Source organism: Athene noctua, chromosome 2 (genome assembly GCF_965140245.1).
Source record: "Athene noctua chromosome 2, bAthNoc1.hap1.1, whole genome shotgun sequence".
Classification (NCBI taxonomy): Eukaryota; Metazoa; Chordata; class Aves; order Strigiformes; family Strigidae; genus Athene; species Athene noctua.
This window is the reverse complement of record NC_134038.1, coordinates 24,876,838-24,903,319: the sequence shown is the minus strand read 5'-3', so window position 1 is coordinate 24,903,319 and position 26,482 is coordinate 24,876,838. Positions and strand designations below refer to the sequence as shown.

Here is a 26,482-nt window from a genome sequence, read left to right as displayed (position 1 = left end):
ACTGATGCAGTCAAATATACTAAATCAGGAATACTTAAACAGAAGAAGAAACTTGCCAGTTTTTTCCTCTACATGAAATTCCCTTTTGCATCCCCCACCTCTCATTCTTTCCCAGCTGAAACTAGTACAATTCTTTGGAGTAGCTAGAGTGTGGTTAAGCAGAGGAAGCTATGCTTGTTTGCATGGAATCTGCCATTTCCTCTCTGCCAAAACACTTGTTTAAAGAAGTCATGTAATATTTCTATTAAGCTGTAAATGCAGTTGACAAGGAAATGGCCTACTGGCAGTGCATTACCTTTGTGGCAGTGCCAACCAGCCTACAGCAAAATAGTGCACATGGTAATTTCAACATGCATTCCCAAGTTAACAAAATTGTGCCTTACATAAATACCACAGAACTCCAGCAACATCTAGAAAAAGCAATGAAAATTTACCCAAGCTTTCATGCTTGCCTGTATCAATTCTGTGTCACAACTAAAACAAAGTAGGAAAGCATCTACATATGTCCAAAAGTCCTGTGAAGCTATATCATATGACACTGGGAAAACTATTGCAACTTAAATCTGTGTATTTCTTGTTAACCACTGTAACAACTCACTAATAAAAATTAAGAAAAACTGTAGGTATCGGATATACAAAAGAGTACTAACTGCATACAAGCCCTTAAAAACCGTAACGTTATTTATTAACAAGAACACATGTTCTATGTAATCCAGAATTGTTGTGTTAAATTACTTTGGCCTTTGATAGCATTCATTTGATTACAAGAATTAAACAGATTCACAAGCTTTCAAACTCAGTGACCTTTGATTTACAAGCAGCTATTGTCATGCATATAAAAATCCTCTCTGATAATGTAGCCCTTGCCTTTCAGCAGCTAGTGCAACTACATATAATAATGTTAAAATGAATGTACTTAATGTAATTGAAAATACAACCAAAAACCCCAGCATGATCAAATGTATTTAATTTGTAATCAACAGTTCTTCAAATATTTTTAAAATGTCATTTCATCTTAAATTAAATTCCCATCAAAAATAAGCTTCAGAGATACTTACTTTGTTCTCAGCTTTCATCTGAGTATTTTCAGTCTGAACGGTAATTTTTAAATAGTTAATTGCACGGGGAAAAAATATGGTGCAGGAAAATTACTAAGCTCTGCTTCCAAAATTATGTAATGTTTCTAAACGCAAAACGCTAGCTTTAACCAAGCTTCACATTGCCATAAAACTTTAGGAAACTTCTCTGCTCCAAGACACACACACAAACAAAAATCAAGAACCCAACAGCACTAAATACACTTGAACTCATATACGAGTCACCTTACAGTAATCATATATGAACAGTAACTTCTCTTTCAACAGTGGTGGCTTTTTTATATTAAGATCATGATATATGAGGCACCAGCAAAAGAAAACTGAATATTCTATGTGCATGTCATTTTTCCGCAAAATGGAGATGAAAAAAATCTGCTTTTAGCAAAATAAAGTACCTTATTAATACCGACTAGGCTTTAGTTATAAACAATTAAAGAACGGAGTATCTATTAATGCTCAGTGCAATCTGTAGCTATTCTATAGTTTATTTCAAAAAAATAAAAACATGACTAACAGTGGCAACAGTTACTCCTGGTAATTGTTCCCCATGAACTTCACCCAGTAATTCCTTTATAACTGCTGCTTCTCATAAAGCAACTAATTCTGTTTAAATTTTATTTTGCAAGAAGTAAACTATTCAGTAGCAGACTTTAAGAGTCAGTAATAGATAAAAACTGCTGGGTTACTAATATTAGCAGTTACCACATAGAACAATCCTGAATCCTTCCTTAGGTCATCTTTACTTCAAAATTCCCTTTCAAAGGAGGATGGCCTCTTGGTTATGGTACCCTCCATATTGTGGGTATACCTGCAGGTACAATATGGAACAGGTTCTATACGTTGCCTTCAAGTCAATTAAGCACTTATTGCTTTAGTTCTCTCACAAGTGGAAATAAAAGCATTCTGAAACCTTACAGGGATGTGTTAAAACACAAGCAAGCTGCAGTAAAACAAGACAGCAAATAAAAAACCCCTTAGTCTTAAAATCTTTGTCCATAAATGTAGAGTTTTATGATTCCAGTAGTTTTTTGAGGTTTGGGGGTGTTTTTTTGGTTTTTGTTTTTTAACAAAAAAGGAAAGACCACCACACACACTTACCCTCATTGGATGAATATCAGCATATGGAGGCTTTCCTTCAGCCATTTCTATGGAAGTGATACCAAGGGACCAGATGTCTGCCACGCAGTTATAACCAATCTCTTGTATTACTTCAGGAGCCATCCAAAACGGAGTTCCTATAACAGTATTACGTTTTGCCATTGTGTCCTGTAATTATATTATTTATGCGATTAAAACAGAGATGCTTATTTTCAGATTCTTTGTCTATTCATTCAATATTTAAAAGTTAAATTAGCCACCCAAAGGTCAAATGGTAGTGACCTTCAATTAAGACCAAGCAGACTCAGCCCATCAGCCTAGAGAAGCCAAACAAGTGACAGTGATCACCAACTTCAAACAGAAGTCTGAAGTGAGACCATCAGACACTTGAAGTACACTGGGTTATAAACAACTAAAAACTAAATAGCCTTACAATACATTAAATACCCATCATGATATAGAATATTAGCTCTACCACTACCACTCATCACTCCTCAGACACAAAATTCAACACAGAGGACAAAGACAAAAGTAGAAGACTATGGTTAGGAGCACTAAAGCATTTTTAAATGATCTTTCCACAGGTACTTACTGTTAACTGGCCAGCCACACCAAAATCAGCTAATTTTGCATGTCCTTCGGTGTTAAGAAGGATGTTTCCAGCCTTTATATCTCTATGTATTTTTCTCATAAAGTGCAAGTATTCAAGTCCTTTAAGAGTAGATTTCAGAATAGTTGCAATTTCATCTTCTGTTAGCTGCGGGAAAACATAAAACCATTTTCAGGTAAACACACAGGGTCTATGTATTTGAACTATTTAAAACATGATCATTTTATACTGATTATTACAAATAATATAGACAATGTATCTTCGGTATTTTAACACAGGAATGCACCCAATAGCATTTACAATTCAAAACTCTGATGTACGAACTTGAACCATACAGCTAGAATCTTACAGGTCTAGAATATAATTAGAGCAAGCAAGCTCCAAAACTAGAGAAGGAGCTGACTGATACAGATCAGATAGCAAAATATGCAATGTTCTCTTGCCTGCCAATCAAAACTTACTACTCTTTAGATGTTGACATCCTTCATCAAGACTGCTACACAGTTTCGACAATATACAACTAATACTTTTATCACTAAGATTATACATACTAATTGTCAAGTTACGCATTACCTTTGTCAAAACAAAGGTAATGGTGATCACCACTGGACTAGATGACACATCCCAGAATATCTCCCTGGAAAAGAAGATGGCCCTTTCTCTACTGTGGAAAGCTAGAACTATTCCTCAAATATCCATGCCCTTAAATTCTTTACACAGTTTGCCCAACAAACTAGCAGGGTCCTACATTTGGAAAGAGATGAAAGGAATGCCATGTTCTCTTTATTTCTCAAATTCCTACATATGAAATGCCTGATAAGTCTAAAATTAGTAGTATCAAGCCTTTGCCCACCAGCTATTCCTAATTATACTATTAGTTTCTCATGAGACCTTCTTCACAAAAACAAAAAAACCACAAAGTAACAAGCAAGGGACAGAGGTGTACAGAAAAGAGCCAAATAATTATTTAACACAAAGCTTGCAAAAAAAATACAAATGTCCAGTTTCCGAGAGGTTTACAGAATTTTACTGCAGTCTGTCACGCAAGCCATTCCTTTTGAGGCTAGTACCTTAATTTTGTAAGGAATGTAAGTAAATGCTAATTTTTGAAAATAAGTATTCGTCACTCTGTCTGTGCTCCATACTGACACAAAGCTGTAGAACTCCACCTGTACAGGTGTCCCCAATGCCCTTCCCAAAACCCTACTCAGCCCTGAAAAGGGACAACTAAGATGTCAGGCTACTCTTATGCTGGAAGGTGTCAATAACTGTTATCACTTGTTCCTTTAACTGTGGACAATTACAGAAATTATTGAGAATGGATGCCAACCAGATGCTACCAGCTTTTTCTTACGCCATTCTTTTCTTGTTGCCAACTGATGCAGAGAATGAAGGCTCACTGAATTTTTGGGTTCTTTTTAAAATTACCTGCATCATTTGACAAATGATAGATGATATCCTCATAGGAAAATACAATCAGATTTAACATATGGCTCTTCAATGTCAGCCACAAATAACTGTATTCTTTTAAAATATCTACTAACCATATTCATTAATTTGCTGTCTATGCAAATGTTTCCTCTTAGTTCTTAATATTAAGAGTAGATAATCCACATGAGCTATGTTATAATTACTATAAAGTTGTACAATTGAACTAACAGAAATTTTAACATAGCTGGCCCTGAATGTATTTTATGACAGTCACACAACAGCATGGCCTTCAGTTACTTCTGAGAATTAAGATAGAAGAGTTGAGGCTCTTTAGAACTGTAGAGTTCCTGAAGTCAACAATACATTGTGCACACTTATACCCAGCTCTCTTTCACCTCATGTTTGCTGTTTATTTTTCAGTCAGGATGAATGGAAAGGTACTCTCACATCAGTCAAGTAACTGAATGCAAATAGAGAAAGAAAATTGAAAATTTGAAGAAAAAAAAGATCACAACAGGGATATTTATTGAACTCTGTAAAAGCATCACAAAGGAAACACTAAGAACTCTTTTGCTTGACTTTTTTTTTTAAGCGATTATAAACAATTAAATGCCTAGTATAAATACAGAGGTGGTGTAAACTGGGCAGTCCAAAATGCTTCTGTTAGTTACTAATTTGTTACAGAATTCATATACCATCACAAATTATACAATAAGCTGCAAGTATCAACTGGCAACAAGCTGACAGACATTTCATTACCAAAGAAAATACAATACAGTAAAAAATAATTGAGATATACTTTCATTTATCTGCTTCATAAACTACATGGACTACTAAGCCATCAGTTAGCACAGTTGTTTATCTTCATTGCTTTAGGTCAACATTGTAGGATCACATAAGCTCCTGAACAAGTGTTACCAGAAAAACAGCAAGAGTGGAGCTTTTGCAGGTACCAGACCCTGTGAGAACACTTCTCAGATTTTCATCAACATTTATTCTAGAATAAAAGCAAAACCACACATAATTCATTCCATGAGATGCAATTTCTCAAGGAAAGACAAAAGAAATTATTCATGCAACTGAAATGCTGTTCAGCTGTACAGTACATGGATGGTTTAATATAAGAACTAAGCAAATAGACATTCTTAGAAATGCAAGAAACTGCAAAATTGAAGATGAATACTCTAACTTGGCTGCAACACTGGGTTGCATTTTTCCTCTTTCTCTACTTTTCCAATCCTCCACAGAAATTAAATTAAGCAATAGTAATTCCTTCCAGTTTCAGTTTTGAAAGTGTTGGTACACATCTGCACCTCTCTCCAAAAAAATCACCACCAAAGCCCACAAGAAACAAAAAACCCCACACATAATCACTCTAAACCAACAGAATGACTCAAGAGAAAGGAAAAATGATTAGTCATCAAGATTATCCACACCTGAGTTGCTTATAACATGTTTTAATTATTTAACAAACAGAACCACTTCCCTATTCCAGCTTCTATCCAGTCTCATAAAACCTGGGCGTGGAGCCCAAGGGCACAGTTACACATACACTTATTTAAACAGCAGCGCCAGGCTCCAGTCCCTCCTTTCACTGCAACCTACAGCAGTAATTCCCAGCATGTCAGCCCTTCCACTGCACAAACTGTAACTGACCCTTGTTAAAAACAAACCTGTCTGCCAAATTATTTTTCCAACAAATCAGTTCCCCAATTCAATTCACAATATAGTCAACAAGGATGTAGCAGAGTAGGAGCTGCTCAAATTGGCATTGTTTTCCAAATAGATGCATGGCTTGCTATACCCAGAGTGTCCCAGTGACATGACACCCTTTTCCTATGAGAGCAAGGATGAAACTGATGGTGGCATTAGCTCCATGCTCCAGAGCAAGCAGTTACTGCCTCTGCTGCACATTATGCGTTCTTCATCTGCCATTTATCTCCAAGATCTTTCAGTGTTTCTATTCAGTGGTACATTGCTCAAAGCCTTTATTTGTGCTACTTTATGCTGACTGCTCTGCTGCTTCAAAGGACTGTATGCCAGGAGAACCGAAAACCCTGTTATACACAGCTCAAACAAGACAGCTTTCCTGGCATTGTGCCAAGGGAATAAAACCATCTACCTGATCTGGAATCAAGCAAGAAGGGACTTTAAATCAACTGTAAAATAAACTGAAGTACAGTCAGAAAGATATTTGAGGAAAATGAAGATTGTCTCTATGTGAGGTAGTAATTTTGTGGTGAAGTACACTAAAACTGTGATTATCTAAAGACTCACGCTACAGGCAATTAAAGGTCTGGCTATTAACAAATACTGTATCATGACCGGTTTATGACGTGCTGAGCATAACACTTTCTGCCAGAGCTTTGCCAAATCAACCCCAGCTGAGAAACAATACAATGTTCTGAATCTCAAAAGACTTCCATGCATTTAATCCTGAACATGCATCAGAATCACAGAATCATCTAGGTTGGAAAAGACCTTTAAGATCATCCAGTCCAACCATTAACCTCACATTGACAGTTCCCAACTACACCATATCCCACAGCGCTATGTCAGTCCGACTCTTAAACACCTCCAGGGATGGGGACTCCACCACCTCCCTGGGCAGCCCATTCCAATGTCTAACCACCTGGTCTGTAAAGAAATACTTCCTAATACCTAGTCTAAACCTTACCTGGCACAAATTGAGGCCATTACCTCTTGTCCTAAGAGGTAATGATCATGAAATATGTCTGAGCACTGACAAATGTATAGCAAGATAGGCATACAACTTGCTGCCCACTTTCACCTAGAACAAATATTACGAGAAACTGTGCTTAGAAGGTTCTGCAGAGGTCTCTCTTCAATATGTTGTGCTCCTAAGGAGGTAAACCCCTTGCTTCAGTTCTTGAAAAATTAGTGGTCAAACCACATGGAGATCTTTGGATCAGCTCTAGATGGAGAAGTGCTTTTGCAGCTGCATGAGAAATTCCAGCTCTCAAAAGGAGAGGCTAACAGAACACCCATACCAAATGGTTGACGAAGAAGCTATGGACTGAGAATCCAGCAAACCAGAAGAGAGTGAGTTCTAGAGTACTGCAGGCTGTGGACCATCAGTAAAAGAAAGCTATGTCTTACCAAAGTAAGAAGTATTTAAGTAACATCAAAATACATAGTGATCAGAAAACCACATACATAGGAATGTCACCTGTAAGAATTAAGCAGAAAGCATGAGTCGTGTTTATCAGGAACAACAGTAACAGGGAAGGACAGGGAGAAGGGAGAACAGGCTTACTCTGCCATACATGTTCTGAGACTCGTCAAATCCAACTCCAGGTGTCCTAGATCCACCCACTCATGCTTCATAAAATGTGTCCATAGGATCTGATGAGATACATCCACAGGTCCTGAGGGAACTGGCAGATAAAGTTGCTAAGCCACTATCTACCGTATTTAACAAGTTGTGGCAGTCCAGCAAAGTTCCCGCTGAGTGGAAAAGAGGAAACATAACCCCCATTTTTAAAAAGGGAAAAAAGGAAAACCCAGGGAACTACAGGCCAATTAGTCTCACCTCTGTGCCTGGCAAGACCATGGAGCAGATCTTCCTGGAAACTATGCTAGGGCACATAGAAATTAAGGAGGTGATTGGTGACAGCCAACATGGCTTCACTAAGGGCAAATCATGCCTGACAAATTTGGTAGCCTTCTACAATAGGGTTCCAAGGTTGGTGGATAAGGGAACAGCAACTGACGTCATCTTCCTGGATTTGTACAAAGTATCTGCCACTGTCCTACACAACACTTGTCTCTAAATTGGAGAGACACAGATTTGATGGATGGACCACTCAGTGGATAAAGAATTGGCTAGATGGTCACGCTCAAAGAGTTGCAGTTAAGGGCTCGATGTCCAAGTGGAGAGCAGTGATGAGTGGCATTCCTCAGGGGTTGGTATTGGGACTGGCGCTGTTTAATCTCTTTGTTGGCAACGTGGACAGTGGGATCAAGTGCACCCTCAGCAAGTTTGCCAATGACGCTGTGTGGTGAGGTTGACATACTGGAGGGAAGGGATGTGCCATCCACAGGCTCAAGATGTCCTCTTGGACAGGCTCAAGAGGTGGGCCTGTGTAAACCTCATGAAATTCAACAAGGCCAAGTGTGAGGTCCTGCACATGGGTCAGGGCAATCCCATGCACACATACAGGCTGGGGGCTAAGCAGACTGAGAGCAGCCCTGAGGAGAAAGACTTGGGAGTAGCAGTGGATGGAACACTGACTACGAGACAGCAACGTATGCTTGTAGCCCAGAAAGCCAGCTGTATCCTGAGCTGCATCTGAAGAAGTGTGGCCAGCAGGTCAAGGGAGGTGATTCTCCCCCTCTACTTTGCTCTCGTGAGACCCCACCTGCAGAGCTGTATCCACCTCTGGGGCCTCCAACATTAGGAGGACATGGACCTGCGAGCAGGTCCAGAGAGGGCCACAAAGATGATCAGGGGGCTGAAGCACCTCCCTTACAAGGACAGGCTGAGAGTTGGGGTTATTCAACCTGGAGAAGGCTCCAGGAAGAGCTTATAGTGGCCTTCCAGTACTTAAAAGGGAGCCTACAGGAAAGATGGGGAGGGACTCTTTATCAGGGAGGGGAAACAGGATGAGGGGTAACAGTTTTAAACCAAAAGAAAGTAGATTTAGATAAGATTTTAGGAATGAATTCTTTACTGTGAGAGCAGTGAGACACTGGAAGAGGTTGCCCAGAGAAGCTGTGTCTGCCCCCTCCCTGGAAGTGTTTGTGGCCAGGCTGGACAGGGCTTTGAGCAACCTGGTCTAGTGGAAGGTGTCCTTGCCCATGGCAGGAGGGTGGGAACTAGATGATCTTTGGCAACCCTTCCAACCCAAACCATTCTATGATGATATATATACACACACCTGTATAATATATAATCAACTATATAGCATGATGCAGTCACTAAAGTAACTCCTGCTTATATTATTGCTAAACACAGAATCACAGAATCATCTAGGTTGGAAAAGACCGTGAAGATCATCCAGTCCAACCATTAACCTCACACTGACAGTTCCCAACTACACCATATCCCTAAGCACTATTGTCAACTCTACTCTTAAACACCTCCAGGGATGGGGACTCCACCACCGCCCTGGGCAGCCCATTCCAATGCCTACAACCCGTTCTGTAAAGAAATGCTTCCTAATATCCAGTCTAAACCTTCCCTGGTGCAACTTGAGGTTATTCCCTCTTGTCCTATTACTTACTACTTGGTTAAAGAGACTCATCCCCACTCTCTGCAACCTCCTTTCAGGTAGTTATAGCAGGTGATGAGGTCTCCTCTCAGCCTCCTCTTCTCCAGACTAAACAACCCCAGCAGAATGCTGTGGGAAACAGCGTCAAAGGCCTTACTAAAGTCAAGGTAAACAACATCCACAGCCTTTCCCTCATCCAATAAGCAGATCAGGTTGGTCAAGCAGGACCTGCCTTTCATAAACCCATGCTGACTGGGCCTGATCATCTAGCTGTCCTGCATGCGTTGTATGATGGTACTCAGGATGAGCTGCTCCATCAACTTCCGGGCACTGAAGTCAAGCTGACAGGCCTGAAATTTCCTGGATCATTCTTCCAACTCTTCTTATATATGGGCATCACACTGGCCAATTTCCAATCTGTCAGGACCTCCCCAGTCAGCCAGGACTGCTGGTAAACGATGGAAAGCAGCTTGGCGAGCACCCCAGACAGCTCCTTCAGCACCCTCGGGTGTATCCCATCCGTTTCCATAGATTTGTGTATGTCTGTGTGATGCAGCAGGTCACTGACTGTCTCCTCCTGGAATGCGGGGGGTCGTTCTCCCAGTCTCTGTCTTCTGGCTGAGGAGACTGGATTCCCTCAGTACAACTGGTCTTGCTATTAAAGACTGAGGCAAAAAAGGCATTAATCACCTCAGCCTTTGCTCATCACTTGTTACCATGTTTCCTCCTGCATCTAGTAGGGGATGGAGACTCTCCCTGGTCTTTCTTTCACTGCTCACATACTTACAGAAACATTTCTTGTTTTCTTTGATTACTGAAGCCAGATTAATTTCCAGCTGGGCTTTAGACCTCCGGATTTCCACCCTGCATAGCCTCACAGCATCTTTGTAATTACTGTGAGTGGCTAGCCCCTTCTTCCAAAAGCTGTAAACTCTCCTTTTCTCCCTGAGTTACAGCCAAAGCTCCCTGTTCAGCCAGGGTGGTCTCTGTCACTGGCTTCTCTTACAGCACCTGGGGACTACCTGCTGTGGAGCCATTAACACTTCCATTTTAAAGAGTGCCTAGTCTTCTTGGACCCCTATACTCTTTAAGACCATCTCCCAAGGGATCCTGTCAAGCAGGTGCCCAAACAAGACAAAGTCAGCCCTTCGGAAGTCCAGGATGTCAGTTCTGCTCCCCCTCTCCTGGCCTCTCTAAGAATAAAGAACTCTTATTTCATCATCCCTGTGCCCTAGTCATCCTCCAACTGTCACATCACCCACCAGTCCTTCTCTGTCACAAAAAGGAGATCCTGTAGGGCACCTTTTCTGGCTGCTTCACTCACCAGCTGCGTCAGGAAGTTATCTCCAATACATTCCAGGAATCTCCAGGACTGGTCCCACTCTGCTGTGTTGTATTTCCAGCAGATGTCTGGGAAGTTAAAGTCTCCCACAAGAACAAGGGCAAGCGAACGTCAGATTTCACCTATATGCCTATAGAATATTTCATCCACCTCTGTCCTGGGTGGGTGGCCTATAGTAGATTCCCACTACAACATCTCCCCTGTTGGCCTTCCCTCTGATTCTAACGTAAAGACACTCCACCCTGTCTTCACTACACTTGTACTCAAAGCAGTCATAACAGTCCCTGACATACAGCGCCACCCCACCACATCTCCTTCCTTGTCTATCCCTCCTAAAGAGCTTGTAGCCATCAACTGGTGCACTCCAGTCATGGGAGACATCCCAACATGTTTCTGTTATAGCCACTACATCATCATTTTCCTGTTACATCATGGCTTCAAGCTCCTCCTGTTTGTTACCCATGCCGTGCGCATTGGTATACACGCACTTCAGATGGGCTGATGTTTTGCCCCCTTGCCCCTTCAAATCTAGTTTAAAGCTCTGTCAATGAACCCAGCTAACTCCTGCCCCAAGATCCTTTTCCCCCTCTGGGATAGGTGCAACCCATCTAATGCCAAAAGGTCTGGCATCCTATGCACTAACCCATGATTGAAGAATCCGAAGCCCTGACAGTAACACCAGTCTTGGAGCCACGAGTTCATCTGTTGAGTTCTCCTGTATTCTTCTTCATCCATATGGTCAACTGAAAGGATGGAGGAGAACACAATTTGTGCCTCCGACTCCTTAATCAGTTTCCCTAAGGCCCTGAAATCTCTCTTCATTGCTTTAGGACTTCTCCTGGTAATGTCATCGCTACCTACCTAAAAAACCAGGAGAGGGTAGGAGTCCTTGGGTCTCACTAGAGCGGAGAGTTTAGCTGTGAGGTCCTTGACTCGGTCCCAGGGAGGCAGCAGACTTCCCTATGAAGCGAATCTGGTCTGCATATGGGGCCTTCGACACCCCTATAATGACTCTTCTAGGGTTCTTTTTAGAACTGGTTTTAATACCTGGTCTAGAACTACCCAGCCTTAATAGACCTTGGTCTTCCTCCTTGTTTGTCTCATTTTCTTCCTCCTTCTCCTCTTCATTCAAAAGTTCCAGGGCCCTGAATCTACTGTGAAGGGGCACCATGAAGAGTGAGGGAAGTCAGGAGAGGATTTTCCTGCCTCCATGAGCAGGGACCTATTTCCAGCCTCCCCCATCTCTTAGGTCCTCTCCTTCTGCCTGGTAGCAAGAGGATCAGGGATTACCTGCCTTCTTTGGAGCCTCCATTTGCTCCTGTTGCTTCACGGATGCCAAGGTGCTACTCCACCAATTAATTTCCATTTCATACTTCCTACTACTTCTTAATCTTTCTCCTCTTCTCTGAGTTCTGCCACCAAGCTGAGCAGGTCATCCAGTTGATCGCAGCACACACAGGTGCTGTCACTGCTGCCCTGCAGCAGGATTGACAGGCTCAGGCACTCCCTGCAGCCCAGGACCTGGGCCGCTGCATGTTTGCATGGCAGCTCCGTCTGGGTCGCCACATTCTTTCTGGTGCTGGTTTTGAGGCGAGTAGAAACCATCACTCAGTCTACTTGTGGAGGATGATAAGATGAAACTAGCCCAGATAAGTTCTAGACCAAAATGGACTGCGCCCTATCTGCTCACCCTGCCTGCACGAACTGCCACGCAAACTCAAGTATATGCATAATAACACAGAGACAAAACATTTAACTGTAATATCTTATAATATTTAGAATTAATTTCTAGCATTACTCAACAAGCCAAGAAAGTACGTTCCCCTTGCACAAAGTCGCCTTTAAAGAAAATAATGTATTGCCATAACGAACATTACCATGGAATCACAAAAAATACCCTCAAAAAATTATTTCAAAATCACTAATTTCTTGATTTTTGTGCAATTTAGACTTTTTGCAGAACATACACCACCTATGCATACCACTGAAAGCACTCACACAAATACAAAATTCACCAAAAAAATACTTCTAAAACCACAAACATTGCATACATACAGCATTTCTTCCCTTCCTGAACACACAAAGCATTGTACAAAAAGTTCTTTTTGCACAACATTTATGGCATTTAAGTATTGTGTATGCTGCAAAGAAGGCAAATAGTATCCTGGGCTGCATCAGACCAAGTGTTGCCAACAGATGGAAGGAGATGATCCTCTGCTCAGCACTGGTGAGGCCACACCTGGAGTACTTGGTCCACTTCTGAGCTCCCCAGTACAAGGGAAACATGGACGAGAGAGAGTCCAATGAAGGACCATAAAGATGATTAAGGGACTAGAGCGTTTCTCTTACGATGAGAGGTTGAGGGAGCTGGGACTGTTCAGCCTGGAGAAGAGAAAGCTTATGGGGGATCTTCTCAATGCATACAAGTATCTGAAAGGAAGGTGCAAAGAAGACAGAGCCAGGCCCTTTTCAGTGGTGCCCAGGGACAGGCCCAGAGGCAACAGGGACACACTGAAACACAAGGTTCCCTCTGGACATCAGAAAACACTTTTTTACTGTGAGGGCGACAAAGAACTGGAGTATGTTGCCAGGGAAGGTTGTGGAGTCTGCCTCCTTGAAGACATTCAAAAGCCACATGGACATGGCACTGGGCAGCCAGCTCTAAATAGCCCTGCTTGAGCAAGGGGGCTGGACAAGATAAGCTCCAGGGGTCCTTTCCAACCTCAACCATTCTGTGATTCTTATATTAGTATCATTTACAACATTATTCCATACAGCAGAAATTATGCCAATTTGAATAAATCAGGGGTATTTTTTTTGTTTTAGTTGACTGGTCTGCATTTAAAGCTTGCATATCAGAGGTCCCTGCTGACTAGAAGCTAGCCAGTGCTATTTCAATTTACAGAAAGGGCATGAGGGAAGACCCAAGAAACTATACATCTGTCAACCTAACCTTAATTCCTGGAAAAATTACGGAGATGATACGGGGTACTACTGAAAAAGCATTTAAAGAACAATGCAATCATCAGGCAGTCAACATGGGTTCAACAAAGGGAAAGCCCTGTTTAACTGATTTGGTATCCTTCTATAAGGTCACCCACCTTGTGGATGAAGGGAAGGCAGCAGATGTAGGTTTTTGTTTTTTATTTTAGTAAGGCTTTTGATATTGTCCCTCACAGAATAGTTCTAGACAGGTTGTCCAACTGAGATAAGCAGGTACACAGTGTGCTGGGTGAAGAACTGGCTGAAGGGCAGACCTCAATGAGTTGTAGTGAATGGGGCTATGTCTGGCTGGCAACCAGTCACTGGTGGTGTTCCTCAGAGTTCAATTTTAGGGCCAAACCTGTTCAGTATTTTTATGAATAAACTGGATAGAGAAGTTGAATGCACCATTATTAAGTTTGCTGATGATACCAAACTAGAAGATGCTGCTGACACTCTTGAATGACAAGAGGCCTGGCAGAGGGATCTAGATATATTGGAGCATTGGGCAACCATCAGTGGCATGAAACTGAACAAGTCCAAATGCCAGATTCTGCACCTGGGACAGAGTAAGAGTAATACTGGGCACAAGTATAAATTGGGAGAGGAGTGGCTGAAGAGTAGATCTGCAGAAAGGGAGACAGGCTCAATATGAGTCAGCAGTATGCCCTGGCATCCAAAAGGGTGAATTGTATCCTGGGGTGCATGAGACACAGCATAACCAGCCAGTCAAAAGAGGTAACTATCCCTCTGTATTCAGCACTGGTGCAGTCTCACCTTGAGCACTGTGTGCAGTTCCAGGCCCCACAACTCAAGAAGGATGTGAAGGTCCTTGAATGTGTCCAGAGGAGGGCAACAAAGCTGGTGAAAGGGCTGGAAGAGATGTCCCATAAGGAGTGGCTGAGAACCCTTGGTTTGTCCAGTTTGGAGAAAAGGAAAGGCTTAGGGGCAACCTCACCACTATCTACAGCTTCCTGAGGAGAGGAAGCAGAGGAGATGCTGATCTCTTCTCCCTGGTATCCAGTGACAGGACACATGGGAATGGTTCAAAGCTGCACCAGGGGAGGTTTAGACTGGGCAGAAGGAAGCATTTCTTTACCAAGAGGGTGGTCAAACACTGGAACAGGCTTCCTAGAGAGGTGGTCGATGCCCCAATCCTGGCAGTGTTTAAGAGGCTTTTGGACAATAACACGCTTTAACTTTTGGTCAGCCCCGAACTGGTCAGGCAGTTGGACTCTATGATCGTTGTAGGGTCCTTCCAACTGAAAAAGTCTGTTCTGTTCTATTCTGGTTTTTTCCCCGTGTGATGAGCATAGCAGATCCTGTCTGGATTTTACAGTGCATTCCATCATTATATACTTGTATTGAAAGGACTATTCTTGAAGACAGATTACCTAAGTGCATCAACAGCTTGTATCTTCATATATACAAAATATGAAAAAACTGTTTTATTGAGAAATATGAAAATACTTTTTTTTAAACACAACAAAAGACAATGTATTGTTCTTCTTTACATCATATAGAAAGTAGTTGACACAAACATAAGCTTGATGCAGTTTGGGGGAATAGGTAAGGCAGATACACTTTTTGAGCCTACCAATTGCTGGAAACAGCAACAGACTAAACTATACAAAAATAGATCCAATGCTCCTCCATTTATTCACTTATTCCATTTATTCACTTAGTCTTACAAAACCACAAATAAACTCATAAAATCCACACCAAAATACTTCCTAATTATGTTTCCTCCTGTCTTTACCCCAAATCACAGTCTCTCCTCATAAGGATGGTTAAAAGTCACTACATAGGTAGTGTAGTGCCTGTGTCCCTGCAAGTGACTTTCAACCCACAAAGGAAACAGCTAAAATACAGAATCAGCCCACAATATGCCATGTCATAGCACACAACTTGCCATGAACTTGATATCCAGTACTCTACTTCTAACAGTAGTTCAATGTTGACATACTAGTAACACCACTGATAACTACCACACAGAACAATTAAAAGAAACAAAACTATTTAGCATTTTAATACTAGCAATAGGTTACAGTCAATGTTGCTATCCTAGTCTGGATATATGGTTCTTATACTGTAGTATTTCTGATCAAGTCATATGAGTATTATGTTTCCTGTTAAAATAGTTGGTTTATTTTATTCTGAGCTTTTAAACACACAGCACCATTCTTCCATCAGGACAGCAGGCTCTATACCTTGGACCTTAGTAGAATTCCACAGTTATTATCTTTCTACTTTGTATCCAATTTCCAGTTGTGTCAAGAACCTTATTTAGAATCCTGTGGAACATTTGTCTGCTTTGTATCTTTGGTTAGTTCTAATTCTGTATGCAGTATCCCTTTGATGGGTTGGTGATACCCCCTGAATACGAGTCAACCATGAAGCAGCTTCAAATCCTCCACCATCAAAACCACATGCAAGTTATATATTAAAATGAACGTCAGTGATAAAGATGAACAACTCTACAGCCTACATAAAAACATTAGCCATGAAGCCCATTTTTAAAATAGAAATTTGGAGCAAAACAGCAGCAAATTCAGGTGTTCCACATCTATTAGTAGACCAGCTAATCCACATATTTACATCTAACACACAGCACAAGGGAGACTTAAGGGCGCATTTATGCAGTCTACTACACACTACCTAATCCATGCAGCTGTTGGGACAACTCATCCACAGGTTCTCTGCTCACAGTCATTCTCCTTTCTGAGGGCCCCTCTGAAGGGGTCTGGGTCAGCTGAATTGCTTTAACTGCCTAAGTCCATTCCCAGCTGCTCTTTTTACACTAAGTAATACATGCACATTAAGCCTGATGCTTCTAGGAAGTTTCAGATTACTGCATCTGAACAGTCTGATTAAGTCAAGCACATTGGGTAAATCCAATCTCATGGCAAATAAAGGCACCATGGTATAATCATTCCTCCACCAGAAGATATGAAGCTTGAACATCACTGGTCTTATATTCACATGCCTCTCCTAGTCTTCATTTATGTGAAGACAAGGCTGAACTAACAGATGCTGAGATGCAGGAGAGATGAGCAGATAAGCAGGGGAGAAGAGATGACAGTTTACTATGATACTCTTCCCACTTGTAATATTTGAAGTATAATTTATAAATTAAGGCAGAAATCTTCAGAGAGAAAAAGAGTTGTTAGGGTTGCACCTCTAGTCTGAAGTCAACATTAGATTCTGATTTCCACTGTCTGCTGCAAACTTCAGTGAGGCTACACTCTTCTGAAGCCACTTTCCTTGAGCTTCACTGCCTGAGCAATTACATTTCAGACTTTTTTTTGAGCAGATCTGCATTCTCTGTGTGAAGACAGTGCTCTTCAAAGAAAAATCACAGCCTACGTCTTGAGTGAGGTACCAAATCATAACATCTAAATTTCTTATGAAGGCAAGGTTTGGTCTAAGACTTTCAGTAATCGTCTCAAACTAATGGGAGATAATCCCTTCTTCCTCCTATTATTATAGCTAAGGGGACACCTCAATGTTACAGTAATGGATGGAATAAGAACTCACTACCATAGGAGAATTACCAGTTTTACTGAAGTGTAACAACTTAGGCATAGGATCATATGACAGAAGTGAGGTGGCAAGTGTCATTCTTCTTACTGAGCCCAAGTCATGCTGCACATAAAATCATATAGGAAATAGACCACAATAAATATAACAATGAACAATCACTGCACAAGTGATTATTAGTGTGGTATTTTTTCAGATTTGTGTTTTGATCCCAGTAACGTAACTTTTGTAATGTTTCCTGAATAGAATGCAACAGACCCCATCTTCTCCTTAAATTAGCATTTTTATACTGGATAATTCAAGGTAGTGCTAACAAATCAGAGTCTTCTACCTGTAGTTTGAAAATCACTATAGCCTAGCAGCAACATAAAATCATCTAAAACATATCTAGAGGCTCATATGGAAAACTATTTCAGGAAATCACAAGCATCTCCCATGGTCACATGCTAACATCTCCCTGTTAGCACTAACATGGAAATAAAGAACTGATTAGAATATGAAAGTCTGACTCCTCAGCCCTCATTCTTCACTACCAAGTTCCAGATTTCTATAAGACATCTCTAACGTACTAAACCAGCTAACCAGATTTTGAACGCAACCTTGGAAGTAATGCAGAACAGTACAGAGCCTCTTCAACACTTCACTAGGTACAGATAACATAGGAGACAAGATTTTAACTATGACTCAGTAGAACTACAAGATGCAGCTGTCATGTCTACACACTGTTGTGATCAACAATTTAGTTTGGTTCAGGGAGGCAGTGGTGAGATAGCTGGTGGGAGCCACCTCAATACCTGTTGGGAAGGCAACACAGCAGGGTACCAAAAAAAAAAAAAAAAGTATAAGTGAGCAGTAATAATTTTTATTGCAAGTGCTGTACAGGCCCATTGCAGGAGTTGTTCCACTAGGCGAGCTACTCATGAGTAGAGCAAGAGCTCAGCAAGGATGTCAGAGGCAGCCTTGGCAAGCAATGAGGAGATGGTGGAATTTAAGTTATGGAGGAAAGTGACAAAAATAAGTAGCAGAACCAGATTTCCAGATGGCAAACCTCAGCTTGTTAAAGGACCTAGTAAGTGGGATCTCATGGCATGCTGCCCTAAAGGGCAATGGAACCTTGAAGAGCTGGTTAAGCATCAAGGGCAATCTCCTCAAAGTATGAAAACAGTCCTTTCTGACATGCAAGATAATGATCAACCACAGCAGAAGCCCATCTTAAATGAACTGGGTATTCCTGACTGAATTAAAGTGCAAAAAACAAAGCATACAAAAAGCAGGAACAGATTACTAAAGACAAATGAAGCAGCACTGCCTGGATACTAAGCAGAATTAGAAAAGCCAAGGTTAGGGTGGGTTTGAAACTGGACAGCAATACAGAGTATAGCAAGAGAGTTTGTACTGGTCTATATGCAGAAGAAAGAAAAACACACAAGTGTTGGCCTGCTACTAAATGGGGTGATCAATTTATTGACAAACAACACAGAAATCTCCTAAGCATCTTCTTTGCATCAGTCTTTAGTAGGGCTGTGGCTCTCAGCTGTGTCTGCCTAATAGTAAAGTGAAATGCATTAGGAATTACTCTAGTAAATTGGACAAACAGAAGTCCATGGGAGCATATGAGACACATCCAAAGGTGCCGAGGAGCTGGCTAGTGCCAACTCAAGGCTATTTCTTATCAGCTTTTAAATGTTACAGCAATCAGGGAATGTCCCTTACGACACCATCTTCAAAAAGGGCAAGAATGATCTCAGGAATTACAGGCTGGCCAGCTTATCCCAGTTCCCAGGTTATTATGCATCAAATCCTCACAGAAGCTTAGACACACAGAGAATAAAAAGGTGATTGGAAACAGCCAGCACAAGTTGACCAGAAGGAAATCAGGCCAAATTAACCTGGCCACTTTCCTATGAGGATGAAGAGAGAGCTGAGGATGTCATTTAGTTTAACTTTACAAAGGCTGTTCACAGTCTCCAATAATATCTTTTTAGCCAAATCTGGGGCATCATGGAGAAGATGTGGAAGAACAACTGGCTGGACTGCCAGGCTCAATGGTGGTTCAGAATGTAACCAACAGCCAGCTATAAGTGATATTCTTCAGAGACTGATAGGGTGAATACTCCCAACATCTTCATCAACAACCTGGACAGTGAACTAGAACACATCCCCATCATGTTTGTGGATGACATGAAACAGGGAGGAAGACATCAATACACTAAAAAGCAGGGCTGCCACTCAGAGGGACCTCAACAAGCTGGAGGAATTAGGTTGACAACAAACTTGGAAGTTCAACAAAGGCAGAGTGCCCCACCTAGGACAGAAGAACCCAAAGCCATGAACAGTATGGCATGAGAATCAATGGGGCAGGTAGCATTGCTGCAGGGGAGGTTCTGGGCTGGCTCCAGTAGAGAAGCTGAACAAGAGTCAGCAACATACCCTCACAGCAGGGAAGGCTTGCCATATATTGGTCTTCATTAGGAAAGCACAGACAAAGTCAGGTCAAGTAAATATTCCCCTTTACTTAGCACTTGTAAAGCCAAATGTAGAACACTACCCAGTTTCAGGCTACCATAAAAGAAATGCTGACAAACTAGAGAGTTCAGCAGTGGGGGCTAGAACACATGATGGTCAAAGTTGACAGAACAAGGCTTGTCTTGTCTGAAGATGAGTGGATATTTCACTGCAGTTTTAAACAATCTAAGAGGGGAGATAAAAAAAATCCTTAGAGGAAGACACTTTACAGAATGGCAGAGGAAATGGAGAATGGGCAACAGTCATGAGTTACCACAAAGGACGTTCAGTTAGTCACAAGAAGGAAAGTTCATGGGCCTGCAGACAGAGACTGCTGAATCTCTCCCTTTTCAGATTTTCAAAACTCAGCTGAACAAGGTCCTGATCAACCTACAAACTTCAAAGTTTACCTTCCTTAGAATAGGAGATTCAGCTAGATGACTTCTAGAGGTCCCTTCCAAACTAAAATTATCACTTATTTCAAATCAGTGGCACAATGTTCACCTCCTCCCTCACACCTCTAAAATAAACATCCCATTCCAATAGAGTAACTGTCTTCTACCTGCAGTTTTCCGACATTTCCTCCACTTCTTCACCATAATAATATACAGCAATAAATCCATCTCAACTTTAAACAGAGATTCTTTTACTATAAAATAAAATATATATGGAAGAAGGATATGTTGTTCTGACCTTAATGAAACTTGGCTTAATTCCTTAGATTGAGACAAATTTTATTGCCTGGATTAGAATTTTATATGCAGAGGTTGACTCAAACTGGAAAGGCATTAACAATTCAGCTGATATTTGTGGCTCTCCAAGGCAAACAACAATGTGTTTCTTTGAGGGGAAAGGGGGGGGGGGGATAAGGTTAAACTTCTACCCTTTAGTATAACAGGAGTAAGACTGAGTGTTTTGTCATGGGAGGTGTATATGGGGTACCAATAGAGAACTGACCTGATTAAACATTCATTTAAACAGCCACCTCTGATTGAAAGACATTAGTACAAAATTTCTTTATATTCTGTGTTTACATGGTCATTTTATTGTTTCAGCAACTTAAAACTGGCATTGCTGAAAATTATATACAAGAGGAGAAGAAATTATGTTGCTTACATTAAGTAATTCTAACAATCTTTTCTTTGAAAGATCTTTAGCACCTCAAATTTAAAAATTAGTAGCTGACTTCAAACCATGGATGCAACTTCTGCCATTCTCTTAAAATCTCCCCAAACTTGCCTTCTGAAACTTGGGAAAGGAGATCTGTTGAATATGCAACTAGACAGTCTGCATATCAGAAAAAAACTTGAAAATTCTATCCCACCACCACCATATTCTAGCCCCTCTCAGCCTTTAGCAGTGACTCCACTGCAGAAAGAGATCAGTAGTAAAGGTAAACATTGTGAAAGCCAGCAAATACAGCTATTAAAACTGAAGTAGTGTTTTGTAATCTTTCTTCCAAGAAGCACACTTTAAAAACAGAAAGTCACTGAATTATAAAATGCTTAGCATTGTAACATTACATAGCTACCATCCATTTTAAGACTGCCCACAAAATGATCTCAAATATTTTATGCACCTACCTTGGTTAATCTAGGTGGGAAACTACAGAAATCACCCAGGAAGCTAGTTCTCCTTAGAACTGACCTGCAGATATTCATAGCAGTATCTGACTAGTTAATAACAGTATTTATTTTAATGGAAAGATGAAGGTCAAATAAAGCTTGAGGAAAGATAATTCTGTCTTCAGAGCAAGCCTTTTAGTATTTTGCAAATAAACACTCATATTATATACTATTTTAATAGCATATAGAGGGATTCCTCACTGAGTGACCATGATTCACTAACACTGAGTCCTGTAGAAAAAGGGAGAAAAGAGGACAATTAGACTGCACATGTATCAGAGGATGCTGCATGGCCAATCCTGGTTCTGAAACTTCCAACTTCTGAATGCTTTTTTTGGCAGCCTTATTTGCATTTAAGAGATACATAGTTATTCTGGAAACAGAAAATTAAGAACATAGTTGTAATATCCTCCTCTTTCATGACAATTAACCAACACATAACATGCATCTTATTTCTGGCAGGGATGAAAGCTAATTTTCTCCTATGAGCTAATTTCCAAGCAGATGGATACTGTTTAACTGCAATGGTGCAAGAAAGGTCAATCATTCTGAGATTCACACAGCACAACCCATTTTTGAAGGAACCTGTGATGCTAATCTAAAGAGCCAAGGAAAAATAGTTCCTAAAAATTGAGATAATATCACCCAGTGTTTATGTAACAGTCAATCATTCAGAGCCGTAATAAGAAGTTTATTTAGACAAGCAATAATCTTCATGTCGCACTGCAGAAACTAGTATAGACTACCTTGGTTTGTAAGGCTAGACACAGAATAAGGCAACCAGGACATTTGGTATCAACTGCTTTCCTCCTCTTCCTCAATCTGGCTGTATAGAAAAGGACTTGAAGAGTCCTGACCTAAAGATCAGTCTCTGAATAGTAACACAGCTGACTAGCCTATTGATTCAGTTCACCTCCCGGAAGGCTTATCAACAGAATATGGTCAGCAGTATATCCAGGATGGACTTGTCTATTGTCTTAACTATTGACCACCAAGATCAGTTAAACAGCTTACTCATTGCAGAAGCAATTTCAGTCTTTGTGTATGGACTGGCTGGCTACTAATTAATCTGCATAGGTTCAACTGAGGAAGTTATACTGTGATAAATGCTACTTAAACAGAAAACATAAGAGTTATTAGGCCTTAGATAACCAATTCACAGCTGCAAATCACATGTGCAGTAAAGTCCCACAAATTCAAACTATTTCAGCTGTGAAATTACTGAGAAACATGACTGCTTAAAACTGCAAGATAACATCCTTATGAACAAAGTGCCTTCAGCCCAGAGAGGTAACAAAGGTCTGCCCTGGACATCCACAGTAGCATATAGAGAAAGCAAAACCAAAGGACATTCAAACACAGTATCTAGAGATTCAGATAACCTATTAATTTGAATTACTGGAGCTTAAACACATGAAAAAAGTAATAACTAAGAAAACATGGCAGAAGATAATCAATAAGAATACATGAGGCAATGTATATGTAACAGACAAATGAATTGGTATGTAAAGGAAGTCACAGTTTAGATGCAGGGTGCAGGACCTCTGGACCCAACAGCACACCACACGTACAGTTGTACATTGCTACACTTATTATTTACAATACTGTCCCAAACAAGAAGGTTTTGTCTCATAAATCCACTGCACAGCCACTGCATGGTATGCTACAGCCATCTGAATTTGGTCCTCAGAAGAGACCAGATTAGAATGACTCAACTAATCATGGTCAGCGGATGAGCAAGTGCACTCTAAATTATCAGTAGAGAGACAGGGTCACTGGTGTCTCAGTACTCCGATATGTTAACAGCAGCCAGCAGGACTTTAAGTATTGCCTCACACTGTAATTATCTCGTTCTATTGCAAGCTACCACTGAAAAAGTCAGTCTCATTCCCTCTTTTCCTTCCCTTTCCTCACTGCTCATTCCTAACATCTCTCTTGCATCAGATCAAGCCACCGTGCTGCCACAGTAAGTCCTGAGTTAGCTCACAAGGGGGTGGGGAAGATAGACTAGAGAGGAAAAAGTACCCCCATCAAGCTGAGACAGGATTGCCCTGCAGCCACACAATCACCAGATCTGAGGCATAGAGAAGGCAGCAACACATCAGCCAGGTTGGAGGATAACAGCTGAACCACCTTTTCTGGCGGCAACACACAGACTGTATAAGATACATGTACCTCCCAAATCAGTTTGAGAAAAGCAGGCAAGACTACATATACAACTTTGTTGCCCTGAACCAATGAACACCACACCTCAGATCAGCCAACAGGCATCATAAGCTTGCTCTAGCACTGCTGATCTGTTTGGCACGCTAGAAGACTCCAGGGCAGAACTCCAGGGGTCGATTTAACTTTCAAGTAGTGGCTTGGGCCTCTTGAAGAACCTGCTCCTATCAAGCTGAAAACCTCTCTGTGTGAACAGGCTCCCAACAGTTACTAAAGATTTCCTTTACTTTGAATTCTGCTTCCCTCGTTTTTCATCCACTAGAGCAAAGACCTGTATTGTTCACTTTCTAGACAAATAACAAAACTTGAAGTAGGAGAAACAGAGATACAAAAAAAAAAAAAAACCAAACCAAAACCAGTAAATTATTAAGTTTCAGAGACAAGCAACAAGAGCAAATGCATAGTAGCATTTCCTCCTCAAATATGAGGAGACATCCACTTTTTCCTACGACTTATTTTGATATGATCATAGAATCATATAGGTTGGAAGAGACCTTTAAGATCAAGTCCAAATGATGACCGTAATGACCACTGCATTAAAGTAAGGGCTCTTACTTCCAATTCTCTCTTCCTCAGTTTCTTTTCCTTACATATGGAGAAACAGGAAGCAAGCTTTTCCTTGGCCCAGCCACAGTCTTCATTTGACAGCTCAGGAAAATATCACAGAACACATAACCCTGTGTGTCTTGGCCTACTCAATGAACATTCTGACAACATAAGAATCAATTCCCTCTTCACTTCCAAGTGAAGATACTTCTTTTTTTCTTGTGAAAGTTACAGTGAAACCAATTCTTATTTCCATTTAGTATTCCCAAAATGGCCGTTTTACTCACACCCTTTTTTTTATATTTAAAACAACCACCCATATATGACAGAACTCCCCACTTACTCCCCTATGGGTGTATTTCTTGAAGACCCTCTAGTATGGAAATCTGTCCATAAACTTTTCACTACAAAGCACATCCAGATGCTTTGTACAACTTTACACCAACCAGCATTATTTGTGTGCCCAACAACTCCTTTATAGAGCTCTACTAGGCATGTGCTGCATGAAGCACCTTTACAAAAGGTACATTAACTTTACTCTCATTACATGTATTAATGTATTTATAAATTCTATGCTAAGAAATAGAATAATCAATGCTATTTAATCATCAACTTTAACCACAAAAAGCAGTAGAAAAGTTAGTTTGTTTGAACATTGATAATGCATCTGCTGAGTCAAGCATCTCTTTCCCTCAAATCTCTAACATCTCTACTATGTCTGTATCCTAAAATAGATATAAGAGAAACTAGAAGGTCTGATTTAATACACAGATACATACACACACATCTTTTTTAAATAAAAAAATTTTAGCATTTTACCAATGCACACACAAGTTTGCTCATTTTTCTAAATCCTGTTTTAAATGGAATTTTTTTTTTTTTTTTTTTTTTTTTAAATTCTGGACTAGCTTGCACAATGTCTATTGGAGCTTACTGGCATAAGGACACCAGGTTTTAAGGCTGAAAAAACTCCAGCAGTCTCCCATTGGTTTTGGTTTTATCAGTCCAACATTACAGCAGCCCTGATGCAAGCCACCCTTTCCAAACGGGCTCCCTCTAGTCTGAGCATCACCTCCACTTCCCAATAAATCTAATTCCATCTTCCATTATGCCTTATTTTCTAAGCCTAAAATCGTTTTTCCTCTCTGATTCCAGGTATGGTGCAAGGAACATTTCAGGGCATGTTTACAAAATGTAAAGAGCTAGCAAGTAGAGGGTCATCTCAAAGTATTTGTTGGTAAAATTAATACCTTACGTTACAGCCCACTACTGAAAACAATAGACTCAAAGTAAATATTACTTGACATCTACAGTAAAACATTCTTCAGGCTTTCTACTTAAACAGCTTCTCTGTTTCCTACAGTAAAAAGCCCATTTCCTACAGGTTTGCATCCTCCTCTACGTTACTGCTGTTATAAGCCCATTAAGACTCTTCCATACAACCCTCATTTTGGTTCTCACATTACTTAACTGGCATCCCTTCCCGTTCTCATTCCTTGAGTAACACAGATTACTGCTCGTGCTCCCTAATTACTGAGTGGGAGCAAGACAATTCTATGCCTGTTTCCAAACCATGCATGTACTAAGTGGCCTGTGTTGACAGATTGGGAGGTAGAAGGGGTAGAGGGAAGAAGCCACATACAGTTTTGCTTTGTACAAAACAGTAAGTTTCAAGTAACTTACAGGATCTTCACATTTCAAAATGCATTTGTTTCTGCTGATGATAACTCCACAGAGGAATGGACAACCAGTCAGAGTAACTGCACAAGCTTGTTTCCTGAGGAACTAAGGCACAGATACACTCCTTGGCTTCAGACAAGATCTTGTCTGACTTTTATTCTGGCTTCTAGTCTTAATTCACAGCTTAATTTTAATAAGTGCCATGCATTTTTTTAAAAAAAAAAAACAAAAACAAAAACAACTCACCGTTTTATTACGAAGTCTAATAATGTCTGAAACAGAGCCAGCTCCACAATATTCCATAACAATCCATAGATCTGTGTTCTTAAAATAGCTGCCATAGTACTTGACAACATAGGGACTAGACAGAAAAAAAAAAAGTTAGATAAATAGATGAATTCTCAGTGTGGGAAAAACAGTGTTGTTAAAAATTAGTTTGACACACACTAACACAGCTACAGAGCAAGTGTAATCAAATACACTTTAAAATTAATTAGCTTAACCAATGCCTGGTTAGAATAAAGTCTGACTGCTTAATAGAATTATAAAGGCACTACTGTATCACAAGC

General features: G+C 40.6%; 1 protein-coding gene across 3 annotated transcripts in view; it reads right to left on the bottom strand.

The window, feature by feature from the left end:
• The window catches only part of STK3 (serine/threonine kinase 3), a 144,859-nt gene that overhangs the window by 106,830 nt on the left and 11,547 nt on the right, over positions 1 to 26,482 (bottom strand). For 2 of the 3 annotated variants that reach the window (XM_074898648.1, XM_074898649.1), the window contains exons 4-6: positions 26,160 to 26,274; positions 2,788 to 2,952; positions 2,196 to 2,363 (exon numbers count right to left, since the gene is read on the bottom strand). In XM_074898648.1, the coding sequence (XP_074754749.1) occupies positions 2,196 to 2,363; positions 2,788 to 2,952; positions 26,160 to 26,274 (448 nt within the window). The remainder of the gene's footprint in view (positions 1 to 2,195; positions 2,364 to 2,787; positions 2,953 to 26,159; positions 26,275 to 26,482) is intronic. The other variant, XM_074898650.1, reaches the window with a different exon arrangement.